Source organism: Zonotrichia albicollis, chromosome 3 (genome assembly GCF_047830755.1).
Source record: "Zonotrichia albicollis isolate bZonAlb1 chromosome 3, bZonAlb1.hap1, whole genome shotgun sequence".
Taxonomy (NCBI): Eukaryota; Metazoa; Chordata; class Aves; order Passeriformes; family Passerellidae; genus Zonotrichia; species Zonotrichia albicollis.
In genome coordinates, this window is record NC_133821.1 from 9023827 (window position 1) to 9041560 (window position 17734).

The 17734-nt window shown below is 50.7% G+C and overlaps 1 protein-coding gene across 2 annotated transcripts in view; it reads left to right on the plus strand.

Annotated features, from left to right (window-relative positions):
* The window catches only part of PAK5 (p21 (RAC1) activated kinase 5), a 151024-nt gene extending 137378 nt beyond the window's left edge, over positions 1 to 13646 (plus strand). For both annotated transcript variants that reach the window (XM_074536601.1, XM_074536602.1), the window contains 6 exons: positions 3467 to 3952; positions 5927 to 6060; positions 7740 to 7866; positions 10287 to 10412; positions 12299 to 12433; positions 12959 to 13646. In XM_074536601.1, the coding sequence (XP_074392702.1) occupies positions 3467 to 3952; positions 5927 to 6060; positions 7740 to 7866; positions 10287 to 10412; positions 12299 to 12433; positions 12959 to 13114 (1164 nt within the window). In that variant the 3' untranslated portion in view covers positions 13115 to 13646. The remainder of the gene's footprint in view (positions 1 to 3466; positions 3953 to 5926; positions 6061 to 7739; positions 7867 to 10286; positions 10413 to 12298; positions 12434 to 12958) is intronic.
* The last annotated feature ends 4088 nt before the right edge of the window (positions 13647 to 17734 follow it).

Consider the following 17734-nt stretch of genomic DNA (forward strand, 5'->3'; position numbering starts at 1 on the left):
TCAAATCAGATATTTTACAAATGAGATTGGGTTTAAAGTATAATTAAAAGGGGTGAAAAAGTGAGTGAAAAGGTCTGCAGGCACAAATGTGGGGCCTCAAAGTGCCTTTAACAAGGTTGTTAATTTTGGCTGTAAATGTGAAGAGCAGATTTACTTCAGCATTATTTGCAGGTCAGAGATGTCAGAGCAGTCAATGTGTGCCTGTTTCATCATCAGGGGTTTCAGAGTTGTCACATCCGAGGACTTGCCCTGCCCTGGGCTTGGCTGCTGCTGTGCAGGGGAGCCATGGAGGTGCAGGAAGCCCAGGCTCAGATTTGCCTCTCTGAGCCACCCCTGTGTCACCACGTGCTCTCCTGTCCTGCAGGCTGACTCCAGGACATGGAGCTGCAGAGTCTGCTGTGCCACCCTCCCCACACGGAGCTGCTGTCCCACCTCAGTATTGGCTCACCATATCGAGTTCATCGTTGGCTGCTGTTTTGCCACTCTGTTCTGCATGGGCTTTTTACCCTCCTCTTCATCACAGGCAGCCCTCCTAACTTCTGCCACCAAGCCCTATTACTTCAAAGCTCCTTTCCCTGTCATTTTGCAGGAGCAGCTCTCTGGGAGCCTCTCCTGTCCCTCTTTCCAGGGCCCATGATGTCTGCTCCCCCTTTGCTGCTGTAGTGCAGCAGAGGTGTCTCACCACGGTCCCCTTCTGTAGCACAGGCACATTTCCAGCCTGGCAAAGGCAGGGCCAAGCCTTCACTGCCAGAAACCCCCTCCTTTCTCCTGTGTTCCCCTCCCAGCCAGCAGCTGTGTGTGAGTGCTGCCTGCCACCTCTGTGAGTGGCACAGAGTCCTGGGGCTCTCCCCAGTGAGGCAGCAGAGCCAGACCTTTGCCTTTGTGGTCTCAGTGTGGATTACAGACCATCCCTTGTGCACCTGCCACCTGGCAGACTGTGCAGATGTGGGGGATGCCACTGTGCCATGGTGAATGTCGTGCCAGAGCTTCGGCTGCTCCTTTGACCTCATCTGGAGTGAGTGCAGGACTGCTTTCTTCTTTCCTTTGTAGCATTTAAAGGATCTCCATTCAGTAGGGGCTGCATTCAGCAGCAGAGGTGGAATTATTGGTGGAGTAAAAGTGTGTTCATTTTGCTGTGGTATGGAGCACTGCATCAGGACAGCCTCGGAGGAGAGCTTCAGTGTCTTGTAGCATTTCTTGGGACTCAGGAAGTGGGTTTACATTGTGCAGCAATGCTAACCTCAGAAAGGCTCTGAGAACTCTCAGCAAGCACACTGAACCCCTGAATGTTCATTCTAAAATTTTACTGCAGAATATTCTTTGGCCAGTGTGTTAAGACTGGGGCATACTCAGAAATACCAGACATGGGTGAAGCCTCAAATAATTCATTGGCCTGGATTTATCCAGCTTGAATTTCTAGACAGGTTTTCCCCATCTCAGTGGTTATAAAGAAAATGGTGTATTTACAGCCAAAGCAATAAATTATTTGTCCCTACATACACAGATATATAGGACAGGGTTAGATTGAGTTCCCCTCCCTCCACCAAACCATCTGAGCACTTCTCCACGTTAATTAGTTTGGCAGATGTAATGTCCTTCATGAAATTCATGTGTCTGACTCCCTTCTGTTTGATGGCTGTCCCTGCCTGCTGGAGTAAGGGAAATGATGGCTGTAAATGGTGGCTGTAATGCTGTGGGTTTCTGCCTCAGCACCCCAGCACGCTGGGAGGGGACTGCACAGCCCTGCTGCTGCTGCTGGCTGCTCCTGATGGAGGGTGGGGGGCTCTCAGCTCTGCAGGAGGGACACTCCAGCTCTTCCCAGGGCAGCCTCTGAGCAGCCCCTCTGCAGGGACATTCCCTTTCCTTGCTAAAGCTGTGCTGGGGAGCCTCTGAGCAGCCTCTGAGCAGCCCCTCTGCAGGGCCATTCCCCCTTATCCCACTAAAGCTGTGCTGGGGAGCCTCTGAGCAGCCCCTCTACAGGGACATTCCCCCTTTCCCCAGAGCCCTGGTGGAGTGAAGGAAGGCCCAGCAGCCCTGGTGGCTCACAGAGAGGTGGGAAAGGCCAGCAGAGAATTGCTCTGGAGGCACCTCCAGCCCCAGGCTCCTCCTCACGGTGCAGAGCCCACGCTGATAAATTGATGCTGCGGCAGATTTTTTTTTCTTCTTTTTTTTTCCTTTTTTTTTTTGCAGTCTTAGCATAAAATGGTCAAATGATGTTCCACCGCAGAATTCAATTTCACAGTTCAGTTGGGTCCTTGATTACACTGCCAAATTCAGATTAATGTGCATTTAACTAACATGGATCAGGGACTCCTGGCTGGCAGCCAGCAGTAATAGTAGCAACCATGAGCTGTGTAGAGTTTGCTGCTCTGTCCATCCCTGTGCACTGCCACTGAAATTGATTGATTAAATGAACTCATTGCCATAATTATTTGTAATTGTGCTACATGATGAGCTTGTGTCAAACCGCCCCCCTCCTTGAGATGCTCCACACATCAGCAGGAGTCACATATTGTAAATGTGAAGATGTTCTTTTACAGAGGAAAAAAATATCCTTTTTGGGTGGGTTTTTTTGTTCTACATCTTTTGGGGGGGGTTTAGTTTGGATGGAAGCAAGCAAACCATTGTGTTTGTAAATGTGGAGTATTCATTAGCCTTCAATGTAAGAAGTTTAGAGAAGCTTGGAAAATACAAAAAATAGAAAGGAACCTACAAATGAACCAGGCTTCCCATTGGGATAATTTCCTTTGCGATTTTCTCTGATTTCAGATGAAAATTAGCAGTTTTGTGACACTGCAGTTAAGTAGTGTGTCGCTGTGGAAAATGATTTAAGAAATGGTGAATTGAATTAGGCTCCTTATCAGACTCACGTAAGCAGTCCCTCAGACAACAGCTGGCAGCATGGCAAGACAGGAGATGACAGGGATTTTAGGGTGCTACCACCTCCACAGGAAGGGGTTGGGTTATCCCTGAATTGCTGCAGAAAAACATAAGGCTAAGAGCTGAGAATCAAAATGCAGGTACTGGTAAGACACAGATTGGAATTTGCTGGAGGGCGAGTGTTATGGATGTGACAGGGATGGAATCTTGGAGGAAATGGCCCAGAGAGCCTGCAGGGCACTGCAGATGCAGAGCAGACACACTTTTGTAAGCGTAGATCCCTTCCAATGCAGGCCATTCTGTGATTCAGCAAAGGCTCTGGAGTGCCCAAACAGGTGCCTGGACAGAGGAACGGACCTGGGATGCAGAGGAGATGTCCTGAGTGTGCTGAGGGCACTGCAGCCCCGCGGTGTGGAAATCCCTGCCCGGCCTGGGGCAGCAGTGCTGTGCTGAGCAGAGGGGGTGCAATGGGGGAGCTCTGCTGGGCCCTCCAGGGGGCTGAGATGGACGGAGGGGCAGGGCAGGGCAGGCAGGGAGGAAGGAGCTGTTCCCAGCCTCACTCTGTGTCTGTGTGTGTGTGTTGCAGGTGGACTATGAGCGAGCGCAGCTGGTGGTCAGCCCCCCGCTCTGTGGCTCGGACACGTACCCGCGGGGCCCAGCCAAGCTACCTCAGAGCCAGGGCAAGGGCAGCTACCCCGGCGGCGGCGGCAGCTACCAGTACCCCGTGCTGTACCACAAGGCTCCCCACGTGCCGCAGCCCGGCTCCCCGTTCGTGTCCCCGGGCTCGTACCCCAGCTCGCCCAGCCTGGCGCCCGGCGCGTACCCCCCGCCCAGCTGGGGCTCGTGCTCGGAGCAGGCGCCCTCCAGGGTGTCCCACGAGCAGTTCCGCGCCGCCCTGCAGCTGGTGGTGAGCCCCGGGGACCCCCGCGAGTACCTGGACAGCTTCCTCAAGATCGGCGAGGGCTCCACGGGCATCGTGTGCATCGCCACCGAGCGCCACTCGGGCAAGCAGGTGGCCGTCAAGAAGATGGACCTCAGGAAGCAGCAGAGGAGGGAGCTGCTCTTCAATGAGGTACGGGGGCTTGGGGGGTGCCTCGGGGGCTTTGGGTTCAACAGGAGATGTGGGCCACATGCCACCATCGGGAGCCACATTCATACCTTGGCAAACGAGGGGAGGAGTCCCACACACGGCTGTGCTTGAATGTCTATTGTGTAGCCATTCCAGTTTCAGCTCAGCCATTTCTCCTCCGGCTTGAAACCTCTGGTGCTGTCCCAGGAAACAGCTGAGAGATGTGTCAGCTGGTGCATGCAGTGTGTCAGCTGCTCAGACGTGGCCCTGCTGCCTTTTCTGTCTGTCTGCTGGCACAGCTGATTATTCCAGGAGGGAGGATCCAAGCTAACCAGGCTACTCCAGAGTGTGTGTGCTGTATTTCTGGCATACACGTGCTTTGTTTCCTCCCTCCTTCCTCTCCTCACCATCAGCACTCCCTGTGCTGTGTTGATGGTACTAAGCTAAGAGATGTGAGTCCTTTTCCATGGAATTATCTGAGTTAATTCCCACATCTCCTCTCCTGAGTGCTTGCAGCCAGCTCAGAGCCCACAGGTCTTTTACCTGTGTATGTTATTTTAAATTTCAGAGCACTGGTTTTCATTTGCCATTTTTTCACCCAGTTTGTTTGGGGCTTGACAGTACCTTCTGCAACTTACAGAGTTTCTCCTTTTTTAACTTCTTACTCCCTTAAAGCATCTGGTGGGGTGTGTTCACTGCTCCCTTTTTGAGATCACTTGTAAATATCTGATCAATACCAAAACCACTCCCAAGGAAGCCTCCTGTGAGAATGAACCTTTTAATTCTATGTTTTGTTTCCTGTACACTGTGTGTCTTCCCTCAGCACGACAGATTGGATTCTTTAAAACCTTTGAAAACATCACATTTTTTAATTGCAATATTAAACAGCAAACTTCAACCAGTTCTTCTTTACACAGTGCAGGACTGTGCTGGTTATTTGGGCTTGGCTTTGCCTCCCTGGAGGCTGGGCTGGCTCTAACTGAGCATCTCTCGAGCAGTGACAGCCTGAGGCAGGTCCTGCATGCTGTGCAGCACCAAGCTGCTTCCCTGCCACGCTCCAGTCACTCGTGTCATCTGAAAATCTCCTGCAGCAGGGAGGAGTCCCAGTGTCTTTGGAGGAGTCCCTGTGTCTGTCTGTGATGGAGTCCCTGTGTCTGTGATGGAGTCCCAGTGTCTGTGATGGAGTCCCTCTGTCTGTGGTGGAGTCCCTGTGTCTGTCTGTGATGGAGTCCCTGTGTCTGTGATGGAGTCCCTGTGTCTGTCTGTGATGGAGTCCCTGTGTCTGTCTGTGATGGAGCCTTGCCTGGCTGTGCTCTCTCTCTCATGCTTACCTCTGTGACCCCCTCAGTCCCCCGAGGTCATGGGCACTGTCCTGGCTGGGCTGCCCTCACTGTGTGTTGAACAAAACCTTTTACCAAAGTTCTCTGATTTTTCTTAAGCTGCCAGTGAAGTTTTTTGTTGTTTGATCTCTTGAGAATTTCTTGTTGGTATTTCTCCCGTGTCTCTAACTCAGAGTACACAAAAAGCAGTAGTAAGCCTTCTAAAAGTCTCTTTGAGTGAGTTTTCTGGGCCCTTACTCCAGCAATCTGTTGAAAATCTGTGCAAAGTACCATTTACTACGTGATAAAAATGACTTTGATGTGTTGAGGGATTGATCAGGTCAAAAAAATAATCTGTTGTACTGAAAGCAATTGGCAATAAAAAACCAATTAAATAAACAGGTCTGTTCCTGCAGGCTGAAATAAAACAATTATCTACTGTTTATACTCTAACAGCCAGAGATTCTTTTTCCCCCTGATGCATTTACAAGGACCGATATTTTTATATAAATATTCTGATGTTGTTTATGTGCTGGCGTAAGGATGAGGAGGATGCGATTCGTCGCAGATCCTTCCCTCAGCACCGGTGACAAAGAAGGTGACACCAAGTGCCGCTGGAGGCCATGGCACTGGCAGCTGTCCCTTTGTGCCCCTGCAGGTGGTGATCATGAGGGATTACCACCACGAGAACGTGGTGGACATGTACAACAGTTACCTGGTGGGCGACGAGCTCTGGGTGGTGATGGAGTTCCTGGAGGGCGGCGCCCTGACCGACATCGTCACTCACACCAGGTGGGCTGGGCCGGGCACGGGGAGCAGCCTGCACAGAACACACACACAGGCACTTAGAGAACACAGATCCGTGCAGTTTGTATGGACCAGAACCGAGCCCGTTGGCACACACATCGGGAACCAGAGGTGCCGCCGAACTCCTGGGAGAGCAGCATTTGCTGAACCAAAGGGAAGGAAACACCTGGGAGGGCCTGCTGGGGATCTGCTGACACTTTGGGAAGAGGTTTAGCACCAACACAGCTCTTATCCATTACTTCCCAGAATGGAAAAAAAAAAAAGTTCTTTTCCCTTCTCCCTGTTTGGTGATCTGTATTTTTGGGTTTGCTGTCATAAACACCTCTGCTCTAAGGGTGATTTCTCCTCACAAAAGTTATCTGCAAACCCAGCCCAAAACATAAGGGGAAAAGTATTTTTGTGTCAGAATATTTTGTGCTTATGGTGGAGCACATTCCCATATTTCAGTTAATATCCCACCTTTAAAGTAGGAAATTAGCCAGCACAAGAGCTGCAGTGTATGGAACTGCTCTGCCTCTGCTGAGGGCAGACATTAGATTTTACAGCCCTCTTTACATCTGCTCTTTGCTCATCTGCTTCTGATGAGATGGATAAAACGAGACAGGGAAGAGGGACTCTTTATTTAATTTCTTCTTTCTAATTTTCTTTCTTAATGAAAGAAAATTAGAATTTCCACACCAAACCAGTGGGAGAATATTTAGGGGAGCAAGAACAAAAGCAAGGAATTATAAATGAGAAAATTTGTGTTCTCCCAGTTAAATGGTGCTCTTAGGTCTTACCAAGAGTTATAACACAGGTGTTTTACTTTTGAGTGTTACCTTAGCTTATGTGCTGAAATAAATCACAGTATGGCAAGTATTTGCCAAACTGTTAAAAGCTCTATCTTAAACGTTTCTGACAGAAGTTTGACAGCAAACAGATGCTCCCAGGACACCACTTCTTAAGAGCTGTCATCTATTTTTAACTCAAAACAGTCTTTTCTTAATGTGCTGGGTGGTTTTTTTTTTTTTACATTGCATGACCTTCCTTCAAAGATCCTGCTAAAATACTGCAAATGGCAGAAATTAAAGCTGAAATCTCCACAGGTGTTCTTCTGCTCATGTAAAAGAGATGCTGGGGACATCGGGGATGGGACAGTGGCACAGGGTGCCCAGCCCATCCCTGGCATTGCACTGTAGCTGAGAGAATGACCCCACAATGGGTTTTTCAGCTGTGCACAGAAATGAGGACTCTTGTTTGTTTTTCTGCTGAAATACCCAGAATATTTTTATAGGAAGGCATGAAAGTGCTCTCAATGAGCTACAACCCAGGGCCTGATGTTTTGCCTACACAATTAAGGGTGGTTCTCCTCATATTTATTTATTTATTCCACACCTGTTCCCATCCCAGTAGCGAAGCCTGCTTGGCAAGCAGCGAGCTTACTGTAAATAAGGCATTTCTGTGATTTCCCAGAGGGAAATTTCTGTGCTTTCCCAGAGACCCCAGCACGTGGCACGCTCGGCTTTAGGCGCTAACGCAGAGCTCGCTGCAGGGCCGCTCCCCAGCCTCGGCTCCCAGAAGCAGGAGCAGGAGCGGCCCCGGAGGCGCTGCTGGCAGATCGGTGATGGAGGCAGTGCCGGTCCCCTCCCCAGGCTGAGCTGTGTGTGTGTGTGCCGCCCTTGCAGGATGAACGAGGAGCAGATCGCCACGGTGTGCGTGTCCGTGCTGCGCGCCCTGTCCTACCTGCACCACCAGGGCGTCATCCACCGCGACATCAAGAGCGACTCCATCCTGCTCACCAGCGACGGCAGGGTGAGCCCGGGCTGAGGGACAGCAAGGGCACCGCGGGGTGGGAGTGACACAGGGAACCTGGGCACGGCGGGGGACACGCAGGGAACCTGCTAGGGCCTGTGAATAACTCGTGGGAGAAGCTGCATCCAAGGAACACGGACCTGGCCTCACTGGTGATTGGCATCTGTGCTGCAGGCAGAGCCCGTGGGGAGGAACTGGAGCCTCAGAGGCAGTGGCAGAGGAAGCTGGGCAGTAAGGGTGATGAGCAGTGATGGGACACCTCTGTTTGGACTGCACCACTCCTACCCTGATGCCTTCCAAAACCACTTCCTTTGTACCACACTTAGTTATCATTTACTCAGCAGTTTCTGTACATGTGCTCTGCTTCCCCAGACTGGCTGGGAGGCCAGCATCAATCTATGCAAATAGGAAATAATCTGCATTACTGCTGAAACCCTCCCCAGATGGTAAGAGTAGCTTTCACACTTCCAAGACGCCTGATGAAAGCTGTCCCACACTTCCATGTGTGTTACTTGCTGTGCCTTTGTGTAGTTAGTGAGCAGGGGGAGAAGGGCACAGAATGCTGCACAAGGCTTGCTCACTAAACAAAATGTGGTTTACACACAGAAAAATTAGGGTTGCTCCACTGGCCTTACACACCTGTCTAAGGCAAGACCTGAGGGTTGGACTGAGCCCAAGAGCTTTGGTTTGGCAGCAGATCCAGACCTTCCCCTTCCCCAGGTAAAGCTCTTGGCTTCCAGGCCTGCTCTGAGTCCGTAGCCAAAGGCTGGCCTGTCCAATTTGATGCCCACTCACCAAGGGAGAGGGATTTTCTTCCTGCAGCAGCCACAGGCTGCTCCTCTTAATCCTGTCAAGGAAAGCCAATCCCACGTGTGTAGGAGTTGTTCAGTTGTAATTTCAGTTCATGTTGCTGGAATAACATCTGATCTGGGCTCAGGATCTGCATACAGTGCCTCATTATACTCATTACTCCAGTCCTCATTATCTGCATTGCAGATTTCTTCATGGCTGTGTTGTGCAATTATCTTTTTTTAGAAAATCCTCGTCTTTTATGTACTCCAATGAGCAATAGATATGCAAAACCTCTTGTGCTCCTACAAAAGAAGATTGGGCTTTGCTTCCAAAATATGCATTATTTCCTCCATTCTTCATCCTGTAAACTGAGAAATACATTTAGCGTGGAGCACTTGGCTATTATTGGCTTTGTTTTAGAAATACCAACGATCGTTTTGTAATTCCGTTAAAAATAATATCCGTAACTTTAAAAAAAAAAGTAATGTCTGTGCTGAATCCAAAAGTGAGTGCTGACAATAAGCCCACACAGTGCAGGGATTTATGCAGCTTCCCACTCCAGCTGTCCTGGGGCTGTTTGGGCTCCCTCTGTATCCCCAGACACGGAGTACTTGGTGGGATACACAGCCTGGGGACCTGGGGCGTGGGTCACCATTGGACTGGGCAGGGATGGAGAGTAGGAAAATGTCCAGGAACATCCCTTGGAAAGCTTCCAGGCCTCCAAGTAAGTCCTTGGAGAGGTAAAAAAAAAATATTTTAGCCTTAAGGATCAAGCTGTTTCTGGAAGGGGTGATGCCACCAACCCTCAGAGCAGCTTGTTGTGGAACTTTCACCTTGGCATTATACAGCGACAGAGAGGGGGTGGTGATAATTTTCCATAATTTTTGTTGTTAAAAAAAAGCAGTCATAAAAGTGTGAGGCAGGCACATGATGCAGCAGGAGCTGCTCTCGGGAGTGCTCGTGTATCCCATAATTTCTATTTCAGGTCACTGCCACAGCTGCTCAAGGACAGCAGTGATTCCTGAGCTGCCAGCAAAGGGACCAGGCTCACTCTTGGGCAAGGAGTGCTGTACCCGCCCTGCCTCCTCCAGCTCTGCGCTCCTGCTGCCCAGGGAGGGCAGGTCCTGGGCCTGGCAGACCCCTGGAAGCGTTTTATTTTCTATGGGTGATAAAAAGGAGCGGGGTGAATGCCACTTGTTCCCCACATTTTCTGGCAAGCCCAGAGATTGTACAAACTGGTGCAAACAACAGGAGGGGTGGGTGTCACTTGGAATATGTGTATTACTGAATATTGCATATATATAACTACAAGCATGGGGGTTCTGTTTGGAATAGTTTGTTTTCCTTTTATTTGTAAGTGTTATAAGCCATGTATCATCTCGCCATCCTTTGCTGGTGGAGAGGCAATGGGCTGTGACAGATGACATCAGGAATGAGCACCAGTGGCACCCTCCTCCATCTCCCCTTCACTCCAATGTGCTGTGTGCTCCCGAGGCTGGGCTCCCATCCCAGCCCTCCTCCAGAGCCGGGCGGCTGTCCTGCCCAGGAAAGCACTGCAGCTGCACCCCTGTGCCTGGCAGGGCTTTGTCCTCTTACTCACGAGGGGCTTTTTCTTCTTCTTTCCACAGATAAAATTGTCTGACTTCGGCTTCTGTGCCCAAGTGTCAAAGGAGGTTCCCCGGAGAAAGTCCCTGGTTGGGACACCCTATTGGATGGCACCAGAGGTGATATCCCGCCTGCCCTACGGCACTGAGGTGAGCACAGGACACTGCAGAGGGCATTCCCAGCTCCCCATGGCACTGAGGTGGGCACAGGACCCTGCAGAGGGCATTCCCAGCTCCCCATGGCACTGAGGTGGGCACAGGACCCTGCAGAGGGGGTTCCCAGTAGGGGACATCCCAGGTGAGCACAGCAGGCACTGCAGGAGGGTATCCCTGCCCCTGGAGCTGTCAGAGCTGTGCAGGTCAGGAACATTTGCACAGCTGTGCTAAACAGCAGTGATTCAGTCTGCCCCAGAGTGCAGCTCCGTGCCTGGTTTGGAAGTGTTTCCCCAGGATGCAGTTATTCAATAAGAACTCCATTTAGCACTCCCAGCAGCGCAATGCTTTACACATTTTGCCCTGAGGTGCTCAGGGAAGGGAGCTGCCCTCATGTGCACACTGTGGAAGGCCCCGTGCTGCTGTTTGACAGCGAGCCTGCAGGCTGGAGCTGCACTCGCGGGCGTGCCCTGCTGCCCGTGCCAAAGCAGCGGGCTCCTCACACACCCCCTGCCCAGCCCGGGGGCACCAGTGTGTGCCAGGGCCGCTCTGCTCTCACCCTGCCCTTGCCCCTCCGGAGGAGAGCCAGGGGAGTGCCCGGGGCCAGCTGGGAGGGCTGCACTGCCACCCTCTGTGGTAGGACTGCTCTCCTGCCATGGGCTCCTTCCCTGCCGTCACTGCTGCCATCAGCTGGGACACAGGCGTGGGAAAAGCCCCTCTGTGGGAGCTGTTTCAGGCACTGCCAGATGTTCTGGGAGAGGCAAGGCACGCGTTTCACTGGAAGCCTTCAGAGGAGCCCAGCAAGGCGGGGTGTGCAGTGCCACAGCCCGTGTGGGCAGCTGCGAGTCACAGAGGGAACCAGTGACAGTGACACAGCCACGCTGCGGGGACAGGGCTGCCTCTGTGCCTCTGCCTGGGGACACAGCTGCTGCAGAGCCAGCACACGGGATGGTCACACACAGCCTCGCTGCACGTACCTGCACTGAACACACCTAAAAGTACTGATGTACCCAGGGAAGGGAGTGAGCTGAGCTGGAGCTGCTCCATCCTCACACTGCTCTGGCACGGCACAGCAAGAGCACCCTGCAGGCACTGCTCTCCACCCAGGATCTGTGCTGTTGGAGAAGACATTCCAGAGATAATAGCATCAACTATTATTAGCCCATTAATAGCTTAGGGGGATTATAAAGTGGCTGAACTTAGGGCTGCATTAAGTTTCCCCACCAGAAGGGAAAGGGAAAAAAAAAGGATTTAAGCTAGAGGATAGTGTTGGCAAAAGAGCAAAAGCAGAATGAACTGGCCATGGCAATATTTGGGCTGGCAAATGACAGGAATTACAGTCATCAGAGGATTCTGGAGCAGCTCTGCAGCAGGCCAGGACTAAGAATAAAAAAAAGGTTTTTTTGAGCTAGAGCTGAATCACTTTCCAGAGGTGTTACATAATGTGCTACCTGTGCTGGCTGTAAACAAGGCTGGCTGTAGTGAGTGCTTGCATTTGCCTCGGGCTCTGGAATGGAGTTCCCACAGTCCTTAAGCTGCAGGGGAACAGAGTAAGTGATTCCAGAGCAGTGAAGCGTACCCTGCTCTCCAGCAGCTGCGGGCCAGCCTGGGGGGCGCCCAGTGGGTGCAGGTCAGTGCAGCTGGAATGCAGGGCAGCAGGACACAGCCTCTCCCAGGGTGCAGCTTCCAGTGAGCAGCACCCGAGGCAGCTGCAGAGCCTGGCTTGTGAGCCCCTGCCGGTCTGGGCTGTCAGGCCCTCACTGCTAGAGGGAAAGCCGTGGCTGGCTGGTAAAAACGAAACATGGATGGTGCCAGTGCTGGCTGGGCAGGCAGCAGGAGCCAGTGCAGTGCCGGCAGTGCCCCTGAGCCCCGGGCTGTTGCAGGTGGACATCTGGTCCCTGGGCATCATGGTGATGGAGATGATCGACGGGGAGCCGCCGTACTTCAACGAGCCGCCGCTGCAGGCCATGCGCCGCATCCGGGACAACCTCCCGCCCCGCGTCAAGGACACGCACAAGGTCAGCCTTCCCCGGCCCTGGCAGGGGCCCTGCAGGCACACCCTGCATGTCCAAACCCTCACTGTCACCTCCAAGGGCCACTGGGGCAGTGGTGCCACACATGGCTCCAGGGGGGGAAGAGAGGCCGAAGCCATCGGTCATGGCCTTGTTTGTGCCTGACCCTGGCACTGCTTTTGCAGCCAGAGATGGCAAAGGGAGCTGGGCACAGCCCCAAGCTCCCTGTGCTTCCCAGCCTGCCCGAGGACCAGAGCAGCCCAGCTCACTGCCCTGCTGCAGTTGGGTTGGTACACCCATGTGAGGCACCAAAGCCTTTGGGCCCCTCCCAGTTAGGGGGTATTTCCATCAGCCCTCAGCCTGCCTTAATGGTGTTCTGTACCCCAGGGACACCCGAACACTCCAACCACCAGCACCGGCCCACAGCCCTTCTGCTGAGCACAGTGTCCCTTTTGTCCCCCAGAAAGCAGCGCGCCCAGAGCAGCACAGCTGCAGGGGGCGTTCGGCACCCCATGCCCGTGTGTGTTTCAGGTCTCGGCGGTGCTGCGGGGCTTCCTGGATTCCATGCTGGTGCGGGAGCCCTCGCAGCGAGCCACGGCGCAGGAGCTGCTCCGCCACCCCTTCCTGAAGCTGGCCGGGCCCCCCTCGTGCATCGTGCCCCTCATGAGGCAGCACAGGCACCGCTGAAGGGCTGCTGGCGAGGGGCAGAGCCCGGCTCGTGGCATGCGGGATCGCAGGCAGGGAGGAGCAGCAGCAGAGCCTTGAGGAGGAAGGCAGCCCTGAGGAAACGCTGCCGTGTGTACAGAGAGCCCCGGGGCAGGCAGTGCTCCCTGCTCCGCTGTGCCAGGGACAGGAGCAGGCCGGGCACCACGGCTGCCAGGCAGGGCACACCCAATGCCAGCCTGGGCGAGGCAGCATGGAGCCAAACAGCTGAGCTTCACCGCGGGCTGAGGCACTTCTGGCTCAGAAGAACACTTTTCTGGCAAACAAAGCACTTTTTATCTCGGCCAGAGCAGCGCAATGTATTTTGCAAGAAGTTTGTAATTTTCTGTACAGTACGTTTTGATAACTTGCAGTACTTTGTCATGTACCTGTTGTGTTAGTTAAGTAATGAGTGTAACTTAGAGAATTTGAGAAGATGAAGTTTCCTACTTTTTTAAACCCTTTTGAAAACAGGAGAAAAAAACAAAAAAAAAAAAAGAAACCACAGCCACCTTTATGAAGTTGTAAGGTTTTGCAGAGTTGCCATGGGGTGAGCAGGGGCTGATCCTGCCCTGCCTTGGGGCACTGGGTGGCAGAGGCGGCCCAGGGCCCTCCCGGGCTGGCCGAGCCCTCTCTGGCCGTGCCACCACCACGCCTGCTCTGCCACCGCAGCGGCCTCCAGGACTGCTGTCACACTCTGGCAGGGGACAGGAGAGCAGCAGCTCCTCCTGCCAGCCCACAGGGATCCCCAGAGCCCAGGCAGAGCCCTGGGATGGGATGGCTTGGGATGAGCTGCCAGCGTTTGCCAGAGAGGAGGAGTCGTGCTGCTGTCTAGACCTTTCTGAATGTTGATGCAACAGTTGACTACTGCGGTACAATTTTGTGTTATTTGTTGGATGACTTTGCATGTTAACTGTAGGCCTAAATAGATTTGCCTTTAAAATTTTTAGAAGTGCTTCATAATTATTTCAATGAGAAAATAATTTTATTTATTAATGATGAGTTGTTTTTAATTCTGTATAATACAAAAGCCATGTTTTTCAAGTTTGTTTTTTTTCTTACTGACCTCATTTTATGGTATCTTTAAGAACCACAAGGCCAACTTTGTGAAAACACAGTTTCTTTCTTTTTATGAAATTTCATAGTTAATAAATTAATTGTTATTTATTGTAGTAAATTATAACCAAACATCTAAACCTGGCAGGAGCTGTTGCTTAAAGATCTTCCTCTGGGAGAAAAGAGTTGCCAATAGTAAAGAAGCTCCTTTAGTTCTGCCCTTAAAGAATATTTGGAGGGAGAGAAGCAATTTAAAAATAAAAAAGGAAGAAGGAGCTAAGGATGACCTGGAACATGGAAGAGCTGTTCTTACATCAGTGTCTTACCCCAGTGCTCTCTCCCTAGCCCTGTTTGCACATTTGAAGAAGACGCTGAAGAAAACGTTCGGCTCCCAGAGCCCACCCAGCAGGGAGCACCCCCAGCCTCCCAGGGCTCTCTTTTGTAGTCTTGACAACTCAGGAAACCAGGCTGCACCAGTCCAGGCAACGGCACAACTTAGCACTAGCTACAGAATTACCTTTTGTAACCATCTTTGGATAAAAAGGGGGTTGGTGGGAGTTTTTTCTTCAATATTCAGCACATTTTAGGCTGTACAAGTGAAGAATTTTCTGCGACTTTCTTATCATTAGATACTTTAAGCAGTGTTCATCGAGTTTACTGAGAGTTTTGTTAATTTCAAAGGGGTTTTTTGTGAACACCAGCTACTGGTGAAACAAATGCACATGCAAGTTCAATAAATTCATTAATAAACACTTCAAGTTTCAGTGTGGTTTGTTTTTTCCCCCATGCCTTTTTTCTATTTTATAGATTTGATTCAGTCTCACAGTACTGGACCGAGCAGATAACAAAGGAAAAAAAGTGTTCTTATAATATCTATTATTCTTTTATACCTATATATATATTATTCTTATAATATGTATATGATAATATATATAACAAAGAAAAGTGTTCTTATACTATATATAAACACACAAGATACACATGTGTGTGATATACATTCATATATATAATAGTGATTTATAGAGCTGCCCTAAGTGATTTCTAGGTGTCAGTGCATTCCCAGCTCCGTTTCTCTATCCCCTAAATAATCCCTGATTACACAGCCCCAGTTTTAGCTCCCAGCCCTTGGTCTCTCACACCTACAGTTGTTCCCAGTTTCCCCAGCAGCACCAGTCAGCTGATGAATCCACAATGTTATTTGCTACCTTCCATTCTTACAGGTGAGGATTTCTGTTACTTTTGGTTTCTGCATCAGTAAATACTTCCAAATACACTGAAAAATGTAATGCCATCACCTAAAAACAAACAAGGATGTGAGGAGCATCCATTCACTCAGAAGCTGAGGCTGATACTCCAGTGAAATGATTGCCACCTGTCACTGGGTAATGGTGGCTGTTTCTGAGCTCACGCTTCCAAAACTACTCCCAAATACTCCTCACCCTGGGAGCAGAGGCCAGGATGTTTCCTGGCTATGTCAGCCTCCTCCTCAGCAATAGAGCAATAATTTATAATTAAAGTTCTAATCACAAGTACTCTGTAAGTCATTAGCAGCTGCTTTAGTAAGTGCCTAATTATTACAGGTCCTTGCAGAGCTCAGGAGGGTGATAAGGTGTATTTATCCACCTTCTGCTGCTGTGTTCATAAACATCTAGAAAGCAAAGCTTTCCATTTGCAGCTCACCCATAAAAAGCCATCAATAAATGAAAGCTAAATACTAAATTAAATCACAACAAAGTGCTGCCATCCTGAAGATGCTGCTGCAGTTTGACAGGCAGGAGGGCAGTTGGACATAATCTCTCTCATAAATAATTTTTTATGAATAGGCTTGAAAAGCTTAAAGCAATGGAGAATTCAGATCAATTTTAGTAAATGTGAACAAAAGGATGGGGAGAACGAAAAGATTTTAAAAGGTTTTCATCCAAGAGCTTAAATAACAGCTTAATTTTTTTTCAACCAAGATGCATCAGTCTGGGACACAAACTGTCCCTGACATTAAATTATTGTTTCTTTTTCCTTTCTTCCTCAAAAAGCAAAGCCATATTTTCTGTCAGTTCAGAAAATCAAGAAATTAATGATTGCATTCCAGTGTTCTCAATAGCTTACAGACACACTCACCCCCTGAAGGGGAAGGCAGGTGCTTCCTAAGGGAAGCCCTCATGTGCCAGGAGAAGCAGCAGGAGCCCTTCAGGCAGGCACCGGAGCAGCTTCAGCCTTTGGGGCAGTGTCCCCATCCAGTGGCCGCTGCCACCCCCGCAGGGCTCTGGGTCAGGCCCTGTGAGTCCCTGCCAGGGTCAGTGCAGGATGCACTAAGGGCAGCTCACAGAGGCCACACAACCAGCCTTTGCCCAGCTCACATCCACACGGATGTTTGGGAGCAGCTCCCTGCTCAGCAGGCAAGGGACTGGCACCAGCACAGCTGCAGCTGGCCAGGGCACAGCTGCCCCAGAGCAGCCTGGGCACGGTGTCCCCAGCCACTGCCTCTGCTGCAGGCGCACCGAGCAGCCCAGGCAGCTCCAGGAAGTGCCCCTTCCCAGGGAGGAAGGCAGCCGGGGGGGCTGCCCTCGGAGTGACTGGGAGGGCTCCAGGGGGGCTATGTGCAGCTCGGCTGTTGGCTTCCTTTTCGTGTTTGATTGTTCTTTGGGAGGTCAGAGTGGCAGATGTGCCAGGCTGATGGGAGCCGGCTGGGAGAGCCTGTCTGGCCCCAGGGCAGACAAGGGTGAGGCAGGACAAAGCTCCTCTCTCTTAAGGATGAACCTTCAATCCTTTTATTCACCCTCCTGCTACCTCTGGCTTTTTCTAACTGCCTCTAAAAGAACCTTTTCTTTTCTTTTTTAATTACCAGCTTCTTGTAGGCAGTGGCACTTGGTCAGTCTAAAGCTCACCCAGGACCCTTTCAGTGCGGTTCTGAAGGAAAAGGGCAAAGCCACTATCATTGTTAGTGCCATAATTTTGCTTTTTGCATCCAAATGAGAAAACAGCTGAGCATAACACAGAAATGAGACCAGGAATGAGGCAGGACTAAAGGAAGGCTTATGCTGCATCCACCTTCATCAAAAACACCATACATTTTGGAGGAGACGACAGCATTAAAGAACAGTTAAGTTTCTTCTCTTACCTTTTCTCAACATTGAAATTACTATTTTTGATTGAGTTTAAAGCTGAAAGAAAACAATCAGGCCTTTGAATTATATCAGTTTAAGAACAAGGTAGTGTTTTCCACACCCTAAATTGACACAAGGCCTGGCCTAACTCCTGCTGAGGTAACACTGGAGCCAAGGGGAGTCAGAGGGCTCAGTGGGAATTGGACTGTACCAGAATAAAACACATCATTGCCCACACAACACAATGGAAAAACAACCAAAAGATAGAAGAAAATTAGGGACAACCAACAAATCAGAGAACACTGAACCACCATGGTGTCCTCACCAAGCCATTTGCAGCACAACCACTGCTCGAATAAATCCTACATGTGCCATCCACTCAGATTTGTGTTCTGGTTCCATTGGTACTGTGGAGTGAGCACACAGCATTACATCATTTCAAATTAAG